Source organism: Atractosteus spatula, chromosome 27 (genome assembly GCF_055471065.1).
Source record: "Atractosteus spatula isolate fAtrSpa1 chromosome 27, fAtrSpa1.hap1, whole genome shotgun sequence".
NCBI classification, from domain to species: Eukaryota; Metazoa; Chordata; class Actinopteri; order Semionotiformes; family Lepisosteidae; genus Atractosteus; species Atractosteus spatula.
In genome coordinates this window covers 9,736,699-9,751,325 of record NC_142732.1, presented here as the reverse complement: position 1 = coordinate 9,751,325, position 14,627 = coordinate 9,736,699, and the positions used below count along the sequence as shown (strand labels likewise).

Here is a 14,627-nt window from a genome sequence, read left to right as displayed (position 1 = left end):
TGATGTGTGGGTTTAGTTCATACTGTAGTCAGAGCACAGAAGCGTTCATGATTTTTTCATCAGCTATGTATTGGCCCTGCTGAGCAAGTTTAAATAATGCATGCCTAGCAGATGATGGTCTCCAGAGCTGGTAATTTCGATACTGTAGCGCAAGGTCAGTTTGCGATGTTTTCGAGGATGTTCTGCGTGCCGTGTTTTAAGTTAATCTGCTCTGTCATCCAAACTTGGCACCCCCTCACAGTCAAAGAATGTGCCTTTCGCGATGTTTGCCCTCTGCAGGAATCCTGGAAACGGCTGAGCGGCTTCATAATGGGGCTATCGACGCTCCGGCTTCCTAGGGAGTCTGCAGTGTGCTGCTGTGGAAGCCGATGTGTACAGGCCACCTGTAGAGCAAGGCCACTGCTGAAGCCAAACAACAGGCACTTGCAGAGCAGTTGCCAGTCCTGGTGTTATACTACATTTCCTAAAAGTCTGAAGATGCAATTTTGAGGAATTAAATTTTGGTTATTCCCCGTGCATCTCAAAAGCCCTTCTATTGAATCTCTCCAATTAATTTCAGAATAAGGCAACAGTTACAGAAAGCCTTGTATGCTCATCTTATCTTATAGCCACTTGTCTCATAAGTAGCTGTTTGTGTCTGAGTACAATGCGTGTTAAATGACAAGGAGAATTAGCCCTTGTTAGAATTCAAGCAGTGCTTTCTATGTTGACTACTTGTAGAGACTAGTCTGAGGGATGCTATATGGATCTTTTGCATCTTGTACAATGCACACACAACTAGATGTCATGTATTGCCTTTCATCATTATTCTGTGTCATAAAATGTTGTGAACTCCTGCCATTGCTAATGTAGTGTGACTGATATAATGGTCCGTTTGAGCTTGTGCTTTTTTCAGCCTGCTGTAGGTTTGGATGTGAATCATTCCAATTACATATCCGCATTTACTACTTCTGCAATGTTATGCTGTGGCAGTGAATGACTGGAATGTACTTGAGCTTGTAAAGTCTGTATTTTACTGGTAGAAGCTATAAAACTCTGGATATGTATGATCCAGTTTAACAGTTGTTTATGTTCTTCCAAATGTTGACATGAAAGGGTTATCATTGTGGGATTCATTCCTTACTAAGAACAGCGGGCTCCACTGTGTGTGAGCCTACTTGATCATTCAGCTGCTCGTGTCTGTCTGGACATATTGAACAATTTTTATCCCACTGTAAAGTCAATGATTTAAACATAGTTTTCTGTATTAAAAACGCAGTGCATAATAATACACGCATGGAGGGTGTCCATTCCTGAAGAAATTCTTTTTTTCCCATTTAACCTCAGATTGAATGTGAGCGTTTTAGGTGCCTAACCTAATACGTTAGATGGAGAAGCCGATAAACACTTCAGTTTTTATCGATCCATTTTAGGTGGTGTTTGGTATGGATTATAAGCCCTTGTTTTTCTAAATCTGCAGATCTGTACTATTTTGATTTAGACTTATAGAGTGAACTGCATACTGTATATGGACATACTGTAGTGGCTACTGGCTTATATAAGAAGGAGTTATTTTCCTGTCAAACCACAGGACATGCACATTGCTTTCCCTCTGGGGCTTGTTTGCCGAATGTGTTCTCCGCAGGATGAGGATGTGCTAGGAATACTGTCAAGAATTTTGGCCTGCATGTTTTTAGCTTGTTTTTAAATAAGCCATGAGCTGTCAACAGGAGTTTGAGGCTCATATGCTGTGCTGCTGTTGATAGTCTTGCATTGGGAGCCTGAAGTTGAGAATGCAGTTCTGATGTTTTTATAGGGTCTTTGCCGACAGTGTAATGAATTTATAAACTGACTTTGAAAGGAATAGATCTCAGTTTATATATATATAAGACTGGGTTAGTATCATGTAAAAAATGTGGCATGGTGTCTGATGTTTTATGCCAGAAATTGTCAAGTTACCTGGTGGCTTTTCAGTCACCTGTAACATTTCTCAGTTTTGGTTGGACTTGAGCAAAGTAAAAACTGTTAAAACATTGTGTTGTACAGTATGTTCGAGCATAGACTTAGGAGGAACAGTTCTGTGATGCATTGAAACCCTAGCTTTAAAAAGTGATTTTCAACTGCTTAAGCAACTTGTTAATGTTGCATAGTTTACCTGCATCCCACATTTAAAACTGAGAGTATCTTTGCATCCTTAAGTGTTTGTTAAATCACATCACACTTAAGTATGACATTCAAAAACTTTTCAAACATGAAAGATCTTGCTCTGTGCATAATATGCTACCCACAAGTTTTACAGCACCTAAGGGTCTTTCAGTCTGTGATGTGCACATAACATTTCCACTGAAGGTGATTCTTTTACAGGCATCATCAATAATTGAGGCTCTTCTCGAAAGAGATGGCAGAACCTTGTGAATGTTTAATGCTCAGGGCTTTGTGTGCTATGTGTTTTTTGAATAGGATGCATGTGTCTTTGCTCATCTTTTTTTCAGAAAGGAGCTTTCATTACAAGTGATGCAGTTTGGTTTAGACAGGACATAGGCTAGCTGGAATTAAACTGCTTTTTAATTAAGGTACTGTGGAGTGCCTTTAAACATCCTGATCAAGACACAGCCCTAGTGCTTTGACTAGGACTGTGGCAGTTCAGTTTATTTGTCATGTGCACAAGTGTAATGAAATGCTTATTTGCATATGCTTCAATATAAAGACATTAAAGGAATCACCAAAAACATAAACACAGAGCAGCAGTAGCAACAACAAATTAAATAACACACAACGTAAAAAAAACATCAGTGTGAGCCAGTGGTAGGGGTAGAGTTCAGTAATCTGACAGCTTGTGATAAGAAACTGTCTCTGAACCTGGAAGTTTGTTCCTTTATGCTTTGTAACCCTTACCAGAGGGAAGGAGGGAGAAAAGTGAGAAACCAGAGTGACTGGTATCCTTAACCATACTTCCAGCCTTCCTGAGACAGAGTAGTAAAAATGTCCACAATAGAGAGGAGCTGTACTCCAATGAGGCTTCAGTTAACATAGAAAATAAATTCTTATACTGTTATGAGAGAAGTGTTTTTAATATTACACCGAAAAGTCAGGTTTAATTTTTAGACTTGGATATGTGCAGTTTTATTTCTGTGTGAGATACAGCCTCTTATCTGTATGCATTTTTGGATTTTGTAGCTGTACAGTGGATCACTGTATGTGCAGAGATTTTTGGCTAGGGGTGTTGTTTACAATCTGTGAGTCCCAGCTAATGCTACAGTTATAAACCCCATAAGCATTAAAAACCATAACATTCACGGCAAAGCACTGAGCTGGGACGGCTCCAAGTCCAAGGGCAAAAAAGACCATTATGTTACATTGTGCTAAGAGATCTGCTTCTGAAACTGTTGTGTTATTTTTACTTGGCCATTGGGGGACAGTTAAAATAAGGGTCAGAGCTCGGCACATTCCCAAAGGCACAGGCAGTCCAGCCATTAACAGATTAGGCTTAATTCCTCCTTGAGGCCAGGAAATATTTTGTGTATGCCTTTGTTGTCTTGTGAGTTTGGTTCAATGTAATCACAGGCTGGCTTCACTGTGAGGGAATTTTCAGTTATTTATTCCTCATACAGCATTTTGACAGATGCAGTATTATATGGAAGGGTTTTGGAGTCTTAATGGAGATTTCGGTTTAAAGCTCTTGCTAGAGACAAGGTGGTTTTCTGATTTGTTTTTCTGGGTTGCCCATATCCAAATCCCTTTCCTAGTTTCCTTCACTATATTATAATAATAATAAACTTTATTTTATATAGCGCCTTTAAAGGTGGCTTCTCAAAGCGCTTTACAGAATGACGACAACAATAAATAAAAAGAATACACAAGATAAAACACAATTACAATACACAGAGGAGACCGTGGATGGTGGTACTAAGAAAAGTAGAAGCAGAGGGGTAAAGAATGGAACCAGTTCCATTAATATCCCCATTATTTTATGAGCAGGCATTGCACTAAGCTTGATCCTCTGAGATCGTACTCACTACAGGGACATTTTTGTATGTACAGTAGCCTGTGTGCTTCCTTGTGTCTAAACGTCTTTTCCACTGTGTAGGCTGACATGGAAGGTTCTTACAGAAAATGGGCTAACCTTGAGTGCTTAAATGTTCAAATCTGATGACCTGCTATCTTACTTTTGGTTTTTTTAATATATCATATGCTGTGTCAACCTGGTTTTCAAAGTCTGCAGTTTTTTACTTTTAACCCTGGAGCTTTCTCTACACTGCTTCCTTAGCTGCACCTAAATCATTTGGTCACATAAAAGAGATTGGGAGGTTATCTGAACCCTCTGAGAGCCCTCCCTTGCAACTGCTCAGTCATTGCTTGTCCCTGCTTCAGCTGTGTCCCCAGCCATGAGGAAGCTGTGTGTCAACCAGGCTTCAGGCAGCAGAGCAGTGCTGAGTCACTGGCGCTACAGATGCCTGGATGATTAATGCTGTTTGAATGGAGGGGGCCAGGCCAATGCAGAAGACCAAGTGGAGCTCTCCTGCCTCTCTGATCTGCAGATCTTTTTTTCTCACAGCTCAGAGTCTCGTTCTACCCAAGCAGCAGCCGTTTCCTCAGGGAGACTAGTTTGACCAAAGCAAAACAGTATAAAATAAAATGGAGCAGTCATAATGTGGATTCCAAGATAGGAAGACTTTTGCTGTTCTTGGTATTTTTTCAGGCAGTTCTTTGACTATAATACAGTAGTGGGCCCCTGGCAGTACGTTGAATTTGATTGTAATTTAATTTGTCATATGTATTTGATCAATAAATGATCAAAATTTTAGTGAGAGAATGCTCTTGCTGCAGCATATCAAATGCTTGCTCCAAGTGCAATATAGCCCTCCCTTAAAAACTGAGTACTGAAGGAGAAACGCTAGGGAAAACACAATTTCATTTATGCAGAGAACCAGATGTAATGCAAAGCGAATGTTTTAAATGTATGGGGATGTGTGGGGTTAGTGTATTTGTCATCTTTTAGTGCATACAGTTATTTTTTTCTTTATTTATCACACCAACCTATTCTTTAGCTGGCTCCGGTGAGTAACCCTGAATATTTCTTAGAGCGTGAATCTTAGTTTTTTCATGGTTTTCCTGTTTAAATTCAGGAAGGACGCTCCTTCCTATGTGAACACTTGGGACACTGCATCATTTAGGTATTGGCAGTGGAGGAGCAAGCGGGGGGACTCGTGTGAGTCTCGGGGTGTTGATTGTGGGGCTCGCTGCTGTGTGGCCCCCCGACGCTGGCAGGGAAAGGTGTTCATTAATAAAACGGTGTGTGGCACCTCTGGGAGTAATTATGCTAATGTTGTTTCCTTGTGTTTTCCAGCTTCATGTACCCTGTCAGTGGAGGACTCGGGCCTCAGCAAGGTGAGTTTACATTCCTGGTAGCAACAGTTTAGCAGTGACATAAATTAGCAGCATTGCCAAATTTCATGCCATTTCTTTTTTTTTTATATATAGGTAGCGGTAGTTACAAAGCCTGGGGTCTCATCCGTGCCTATTAAATCAAATAGGGTTTACATGGTAAAGAGGCATTCAATTATTCAAAACTTTGCTTTCAGAGTTGTTGTTTTTTCAGTTTATCTGTTTATTTTGGTTAGGCTATGGATTCTTCCTTTAGGCACATTATTGTGCTCCGTCACTGCATATCTGAGCTCATGCTCTTGTTAGAGGCTTGCAGGAATAAAGTGCCATTGATGCATGAAGGCAGGCTTCTCCTGAGGGAGAGCTCTGTGCAGACTGGCAGCCGGAGTTATTCTGATGGCGGTTTGCAGGAGCTGTGAAGGCACGCCGACTGCATGAACCGGGCAAGACGGGTCTTTGCGTTGGTGCTGAGAGGACGCTTTAACTACAGTTCGCTCTCGGGGTACTCGGGGTGAGATTTTGGCTCACGATAAAAAAAATCGTTTTCACCTGTGTGAATTATCTCTGGTTTATACTACAGTTTTAGACCACCGAAGGACATTTTACTGCTAGGATGCCATGATGCATCCATCCATTTTCTGACCGCTTCGTCCAGCTGCAGGGGAGCCAGGGCCTATCCCAGCAAGCAACGGGAGCATGGCAGGATACACCCTGGACGGGACACCAGTCCATCACAGGGCAGACAAGACACAGGCATGCACATACTCGCACTAGGATCTGTTGTCCCAGAAGCCAATTATCCTTCCAGTAAGCCCTAGGACTGTGGGAGAAAACTGTAGCACACTGAGCAAATCCAGGGGGACATGGGGAGCACATACCCCTGTAGCAGATAGCACCCCAGGTCTGGAATTGAACCCAGAGCCTGAGTGCTGCACAGCAGCAATGCTAACAACTGTGCCACCGCGCTGCCCAGGATACCATAAAGATTGCGAATTACTCTGTGAAAGTAAAAGGTTAATTTATTTACTGAGGAGGGAGTGTTGTGAATGTGCATGAAAGGAAGTAGGAATGTGTGCCATTACCCGTTTTAATAGGCAGGTGGTGGCACTTCGGCATTACCCAGAACAATCTAACCTTCTCCAGATTGTTCTGGTGCTGTACACCTCCATCCAGACCTTATCATCGTAATTAATCTTCACTTTATCCTAGTAATCATCTTGGGCCTTGTAGTGCCAGTCCAACCTTTCAATAAGAAATTGAGTGAACATTCTTCTTCCTGAATAGGCCTCTGAACCAGCGAGTGCCATGTGACGTCTCTCGCAGAGCTGTATCTCGAATGTGTGTGCTTACTGAAGGGATAAGCGGTTATTCCAAGGGAAATTACTTTTCCCCTGCGCATAGCTCCAGGAGCTGTCCAGATGGAGTCGGACTCCAGCTCCAACAGTTGGAGATTTCTTGTTTTGGAAATACTCTGAATCTGTTGATTTAGAGAATTGATTGTGAACATCACAATATTTAACATGAAGAATTCTCTGTGATGTTGCTCTAGATTTTGTCTTTAATAATTATTTATTAAGCTTAATTCGATGAAGAGAGCTCCACAGCAGAAGAACTGTGAGAACTCCACAGCAGAAGACTATTTTTCTCTGCTTTTTTCAGTGTGGAATTAACCTCTGCTCATACCTCTGCAGTTTACATACTGACCCAGCTCCATGCTTTAACCTCATTTAAGTTTTAATTAAGCTTGCTTTTAATTTAATCTAAAGAGAAGGGAGATTTAAGGCAATTAACCTGCTGCCTGATCAAGACTATAAACAATACCTCCATGTCGTTTTTAAACAGCGGTGCAATAAATCTACATAAAATGATACACAACAATTCATCTCAATTATTAGAGTGACACATTCATATTTTAATGTTGCCCTTAACTCCAAAGCAATCAATGTGGAAGTTCAGGATTTTCTTTGATGAATATTGGTGTTTAATGACCAGCTGTTCTCAGTTCTTGCCATTGATCAGACCAAGTGAACAGCTCTAACATCAATCAGGAGAGTAACTGCGAATTAGGTAGAATATGCCATTCTTAACAAGCTAGTCACTTTTTTTATGCTGGTTACCGCAGAAAACCAACAGCACCAAAATATTTACATTAAATATGTACTTTAACTTTCCTAAAGTTTTGCCGTGCAGTACTGACACAATTGTACTTATTTTAACAAAGGTGTAGTAATTAAAAAATGGACAGAATCCTGTTTGAGGCCAGTGTTTTGAATACCCTTGTTTCAGAGTGTTGAACCTGCAGTCACTGTTCATCGTCATTCTTGGGTGGAATCCGATGATTTATAACATTAGAAAATAATGAAGTGTTCCACGCAGTGAAGTGCCATTTCTTTCCCTTTTAAACCACCTGTTCCTGCGATCGGAGGCTGAGGCTGTTGCACTTGTTCACACAGAAGCCTTTCAGATTAAATCACAATCTGTCACGGGCAACATCCCCATTAGAAAAGGAGACAAAACCTTTGGGCCCATCTAGCTGGTTAGTAGCCGACTGAGCTAAAGATCTTATCCAGCCATTTCCTGAAATTAGCCAAGACATCGGCTTCAACAACACGGCTGGATAGCTTGTTCCGTGCTCTTCCGATTCCAGTCCTTTGGGTAAACCGTTTCTCCTGTTCTCGGTTTTAAATGCACTTCCGTGTAGTTTCTGCTTGTATCCGCCAGCCAGAGTGCGCCAGTACTCTCCCCACACACCGGCTCTCAGTGGGGAGGAGAGCAGAGTGATGAAGCCAGTTCAGAGATGGGGATTATTAGGAGGCCATGATTGGTAACGTCCGTGGGGAAATTTGGCCAGGACACCCCTACTCTTTTCGAAAAACGCCCTGGGATTTTTAATGACCACAGAGAGTCAGGACTTCGTCGCATCTGAAGGATGGCGCCTTTTTACAGTATAGTGTCCTCAGTCACTATACTGGGGCATTAGGACCCACACAGGCCGCAGGGTGAGCGCCCCCTGCTGGCCCCACTAACACACACCTTCCAGCAGCAACCTTAGTTTTTTCCCAGGAGGTCTCCTGTCCAGGTGCTGACCAGGCTCACACCTGCTGAGCTTCAGTGGGTTGCTAATTGTGAGTTGCGGGTTGATATGGTGATATTTGATGGTTTAGACAGTATAGAGCTGACTCATGTCGTTACAAGCTTGCTTGGGCTGAAATCCTGTAGTCACATCAGCCCTCCAGGACCATGATTGTGGTCCCCTGGATTGAAACATGCGCGGAGGTATTGATCACATGAAAAGGCATGTGAAATACAAGAACAGACATTGGAGAAATAAAGTCCATGGGGCCTGAAAGCACTTACTGTTTCCCTCCTGAGACTGTCCAACCGTGGGATTGCAGAAAGTCAGTTTAGAGTAAAGGAAAGGGAACATGCTCACTCATTGTACAAACCACCTCTTACTGCCATTTACATAGCTGAATTATTAGGCACTAATTAAAACCCTGTGCTGCATCAATGCTCTTGTCGTGTTAGTGCTGAGATAATTAGAGGGAATCAAGGGATCTTAGAGCAGGCTGTGCATTTTGCTTTTTCTTCCCTCAGTTAAATATTGTAATCTGAGCCTTATGGAACCGTCACAGCATCTCCCAGACTGAGTTTCAAAGTAGCGTGCACAAGGCCTTGTTTCCTTAAAACTGCAACTTTATTTTGGAGTTTGATCTAATTTGAAGATTGATTGCAAAAAAAGGGGGTAGATTCACAACACATCAGTATGAAATGAAAACATTGTTCTTCTTTTGTCAATTATACAAGGGAGCCATAGTACAGCATCTCTAATAGGGTGCTTTTAAATCTTCGATTTGTAAAGGTGTTTTTGTAACTGGGCTCAGTGCACTGAGTGAGTTACAGAAGTGATGTGACCCTCGTCTGAAACTAGCCCTTGTAGTGGACCTGGTCCTACAGCAAGGCAGAGTTATCTGTTGTCTTGGGAGTGGTGTTGTGCGTGCTCAGAGCCCGCAAGCAACCAGGGTAGGATCAGGTGATCTTGTCAGACATTTGCGTTGTGATCATTGCAATAAGAAAATTAATTTTTAAATCAGAGGTGTCTAGCTGTGCACCTTGAGTCTCACAGGTGGGCCGGTATCTTCCTTCCAGATCTCTAAACTAATTGACAGAACAGATCGTGAGTGTAAGATGTCAAAACAAAGTTGTCCCAGATGCTTATAAACTGATCAATTAAGGGTGACCTATTAGAGTTGCTGGATTGTAGCTCCAAAGGGAACAAGCTGGACCAACCCTGCTCTTTACTTGGCAGATTAAACACTTATTGACACCTTTAATGTGTTTTAAAATTGATTTCTGGGGTGGGATATTGGGTGTTATTTGTCAGGTGTCATTTAAAACAAAATCCTTTTGGTGTTTCAGGTATGGTGCCCATGCAGCCTCAGCAGCAACAGGGGTTCCCCATGGTACAAGTCATGCAGCCGAACATGCAGGGCATGATGGGAATGAACTTCGGGGCCCAGTTGCCTCCCGGATCCATGCCCATTCAGGTTAGTGCTTTTCTCTGTGTAATCCTTAACCTACCGTCCCCAGCACAGGTGGAGAGAAGTAGTCTCCGGGAGTCCTGAACATAAATTAGAGGGAATCAAGGGATCTTAGAGCAGGCTGTGCATTTTGCTTTTTCCTCCCTCAGTTAAATATTGTAATCTGAGCCTTATGGAACCGTCACAGCATCTCCCAGACTGAGTTTCAAAGTACCCCAGAAATCAATTTTAAAACACATTAAAGGTGTCAATCAGTGTTTAATCTGCCCCAGCACAGGTGGAGAGAAGTAGTCTCCGGGAGTCCTGAACATAAATGCTGTGTAGTATTCCCACTGAATTAAGAATAGGCTCTGAAATTAAATGAAATGAGCATGGGGAGACCACAGAGCTGAGTCTCCCCATGCTCTGTGGGCTCTCGTGAGGAAGCTGTGCACCCCTGTGGGAGCTGTGGCAGTAACACGGCTGTGGTGGTTGTTGTGGCAGGGTGGAATGGCCATGGGACCCATGCAGCCGCCCGGGATGCAGTTCATGGCGCAGCCGCAGTTCATGGGCATGAGAGGGCCAGGACCCCAGTACACTGCAGACATGCAGAAGCAGATCGCAGAAGAGCACCAGTAAGCGAACCTTTCTCTTCTGTTTTTTTTCCCCCCCATATTTCAATTAAACATTAGAATCACCTCTACTGAGTTTAGTATTGGCAACAAACTGGCTGGGTAGCTTGCAGCAGAGACTGATTACTCTTAACATAAAATTTCCATCTTTTGTCCATCTTAAATGCACCTTTTTCTAATTTCTGCTTGTGATATGGGATCTGTTGCTCCTGTCTCTGTATGACGTTCTGTGTGGCGCAGGAAGCAAACATTCATCTTCTCTGATCTTTTTCTAGGACAGTGATTTTTCTCGTTGCAGCTCGATAGTGTTTGCATATTCATTAGACAGTAAATTAATTAATTAATGAGTCAGGGTTGGCTGTCTCCGCTGTGAAGGCAGTCAGGTACATCCTAGAATAAGCGTCCCACTTCCCTGCAGGAAGCGCCTGGAGCAGCAGCAGAAGATGCTGGAGGAGGACAGGAAACGGAGGCAGTTTGAGGAGCAGAAGCAGAAGCTGCGCCTGCTGAGCAGCGTCAAGCCCAAGGTATGGTGCGCGCCAGGCGGCCCACAGGGCACCCTGTCTGTTCGCAGTGGCCACCTCGCAATCACGGTGAGATCACCGCAGCATGGCCTGTTGTCCTTCTGTGCAGATGGGAGAGAAAAGCAGGGACGATGCACTGGAAGCCATTAAGGGGAACCTGGATGGCTTCAGCCGGGATGCCAAGATGCACCCCACGCCTTCCTCGCACCCCAAGAAGCCAGGTACCTTACAATATCCATTTTCCACACGCCCGCTCCTTGAAATAAACAAACTCACCTTTACTGTTTCATGGCTGAATGTGGAGTAGGTCTTGGCGATCGACCCAGTGCTGTCTGTCTTCTGATGAGGTGTTGCAAACTGGGGATTAATTGGATAGAGTGCATTTATCTCATATGTACCTAGATCCTTCAGAAACCCATTTAAAAAGTGCCGGCATTTATAGAACTTGAGGTTATTAATGGGAATTTTATCCACCAGCAAATCTCCAGGTTGCTCTTCTGGATGCCGGGTGCGATTCCCACACGTCACCTCTCCTTATTTTCTGTGGTTTCCGCTGACTGGATTAATTTTACCCCTCTTCTTGTCTCGTACTCCGGCCGTTTCGCTTTTTTTTTTTAAACACATGCTGACGTGGTTTGCACGGTAACTGCATAGTAGTCCAGATCTGCCTCTTCAGGTCCTTCACAGATCAGTTTACCGGGTGCCGGTTTTTCTTTTTACATTGCTTTGCTTTTAAGACAATAGAAAGGTACTTAATTGTCACTTATTTTCCATTCTCATTGTAGTTGTATGTGTATATATGTGTGTGTGTGTGGTGCCATTATCATGATTTCTTCATTTTTGCAGAATCATCGCCATCCCACTCCTCTGTCTCCTCCCTCTCCCTCCCCTATGCCTTCCCCGAAGACGACGACGATTTTAGTGACTTTATGCAGGGCCCGGCTGAGCCCTCGGCGTCCTTCCCTTCTTCTTTCCCCCTCGCCCCCCCTTCGTCCCCATCCCTCCGGCCAGGAGTGGGGCGCCCACCCTCGGATCAGGCCGCAGGGCACCCCACCTCCAGCCTCCCCCCTCAGTCTGTCCTTCACTCTGTGCCAGTCACGTCAGTCACCCAACGCTCTACTGTAACTGCTCCGAGCTCCCAATCTTCTTCTTTCAAAGGTAATTCTTGAATATTATTTTACTTACCAGCCCTCCAAAAAACTTCCTAATGCTCCAGATGCAAACCTCGTAGTGCATTGTGTTTTCTGCTGAGGCAGAGAGCCAATGAGTGGTTTATGCATAGAAAAGTATTAGTATAGGCACTCATTTACCAAGCCTTGTAGTGCAAGTCATTATTTGAACATCGAAAGTGTGTGATTTAGCTCCTGCTATTTTGGGGGACACTGCAGGAGTATATTTGATGACATGACAAGGAAAGATGCGTCTCTCATGCTCATTTCCATTGTAAGTGCCTGATGTATTACACCTGCCTTCAGACGTCAATAATGAATGATTGCGTGCCACAGGCAAAAGAGGAGGGCGATCTGCAGCAGGAAGGAAGAAAATGCAAGCCAGAGATGAAACTATTTTCTGTGTTTTTGTTTGGAATTTTAATTATTTTTCTCTCTGCAACCCCTTCAGTTGGGATTCACTTGTTGTTAAATAACAGCCTGATGTTTGTGAGCTCATTACCAAACATTCCAAACATTGCATCCCGCCCTCTCCCCTGAAACCCACAGGATCGGTGCCTTCTGTCCCTTTCCATGCTTTGGGTCCCACAAGTGTGCTCCGATGAGCTGGCATCCGTTGGATTTGTGATGCAGCCCTCTCTGACTGCTCACACAGCAAACAAGATTTCTGGCAAATCAGGTGTCTGCCCAGTTCAGGTAGCACACAGACAGTTGGACCCCTTTGCTGAGAGGTCATGATCACACTCACATTGTGGTACAGCGCAGTCATAAACCAGTGATGTCTGGAAAGCAGGGCTTACACTGCACTCCCGGCACATCGCTTTAGTGCTCGAGTCAAAACTGTACCATTACGATCTCCGTGGAACTTTTTTCCATTCTGTTCAGGGACCTGGATCCACTTTTCACCAGAGTAAGAAAGTATTTTTAATGTTTAAGACTGCATTTCTGTAACATGTTTAATTGTAATGCTTCCTAGTGTTACTTTTTTGTCAAAAAGAAAAAGCACTAAAAATGCCTTGTGTATTAACAAAATACATGGCAGGGTACACCTGTTCTTGCTGTAGGGGGTCAGAATATTCAACAAAACTCTCTGTTCTAACAAGAAGGAAGTTCTTACTAAAGGAAAAAAAAATACAGTACACTCTTTAGAACAGAGTCCTGGAGAGGTTTTTCAGATTCACTGTGTTGGAAGCATTATTTTGATCAGGTCTTGATTGATCGGGAAATTAGTTCATTAACAGTGTAAGTCCAACAGTTGTGTCCTTCCCTTCAGGCCCTTCCTTGGAAGAAAAGCTCTTTTCCTCCTGCGATTTATCCTCGGACAGCCGAGCCCAGGTTAACTTTAAGTCCCGCCAGCCCCTGGCGGAGATGAGCCCTAGAGTTCAGGTCTCAGCCCAGTTTCAGCCCAGCGCGAGAGCCCGCAACTGGGGCGTCGCCGACAGCAACCTGAGTTCCGCTTTCGCCATGGAAACGCCTTCCCAGCCGCCACACTCTCCGCCGCCGCCGGCTCCCAAGGTAGCTGTAAGCCACGCCCCTCCGCCGGCGCATGAGAGCGGTGAGACACGACTTTGTGAAATGCTCTCTTCGATTAACAGCCACGTTGTGGGACAGTCCTCTATTAACACAAGTGCTCCGCATCGCAGAGTTTCCTTTCACGGGCCACCCTGTTTCTGAGCTCTCCTTTTTTATCAATGATCGATCAGCTGAGCGATGATTGAGGATTCTTCTGTTTTCAGAGAAAATTGTATTGCCTTTTTCCCCCCAATAGGTCATTGTTAAAAAACGTTTTCGGGGCTCTGTATTATTATGTTGAATCATTTCTTGACATTGCTTCCTTCTTTTAACAATGCAAGCAAATTGAAATAACCTCTTACTGATGCTTTGTTTCTGCGTAACCCTATCTGTGCTGTGATTCTGTTTTGGCATATGACTGGGAATATGAATAGGATTTTCACATGAACAGGTATTGAGGTATTACAGCTTTGTGCCCCATTTGAAGAAATGCAGGGGCCCCAGATCTATCTGTGACATCAATATGGTGGAAGTTTTGTTATTCTCTTTCTCATTCTGTTGGGATTATTAGAGTATGTGGCTGCATTGATCTTCAGGCAAATTATTGACTGCCTAGGGATTAGCCACACATGAATTCTGGTGTCAGGCACCATTGTAGAAACCAAGGTTTCTCTTCCTGATAGCTGTGATAATCTTGTGATGGTGATAGTCCTGTTTCTGGGCACAAACGCTACTGCTGAAACCATGTGAGAGTGAGAGAGGAAAGCAAAATGGAAACTTGCTGAGATTTCACCTGCTGTACATGCTGAATTACTTTGACAAGGGGTGAAAAACCTGTTTTACTGCTGTGATATAATTGAAGATGGTACCTTTATTTTTGTAATGGTTATTTAATTTGTTGGTTTAAGC

The 14,627-nt window shown here is 43.5% G+C and overlaps 1 protein-coding gene across 9 annotated transcripts in view; it reads left to right on the top strand.

Annotated features, from left to right (window-relative positions):
• synrg (synergin, gamma) overlaps nt 1-14,627 on the top strand; it is a 52,558-nt gene that overhangs the window by 2,187 nt on the left and 35,744 nt on the right. For 5 of the 9 annotated variants that reach the window (XM_088906919.1, XM_088906916.1, XM_088906918.1 and 2 more), the window contains exons 2-8: nt 5,327-5,367; nt 9,784-9,911; nt 10,389-10,519; nt 10,935-11,040; nt 11,147-11,258; nt 11,884-12,195; nt 13,480-13,761. In XM_088906919.1, coding sequence (XP_088763045.1) covers nt 5,327-5,367; nt 9,784-9,911; nt 10,389-10,519; nt 10,935-11,040; nt 11,147-11,258; nt 11,884-12,195; nt 13,480-13,761 — 1,112 coding nt within the window. The remainder of the gene's footprint in view (nt 1-5,326; nt 5,368-9,783; nt 9,912-10,388; nt 10,520-10,934; nt 11,041-11,146; nt 11,259-11,883; nt 12,196-13,479; nt 13,762-14,627) is intronic. The other 4 variants (XM_088906924.1, XM_088906923.1, XM_088906921.1 and 1 more) reach the window with 2 other exon arrangements.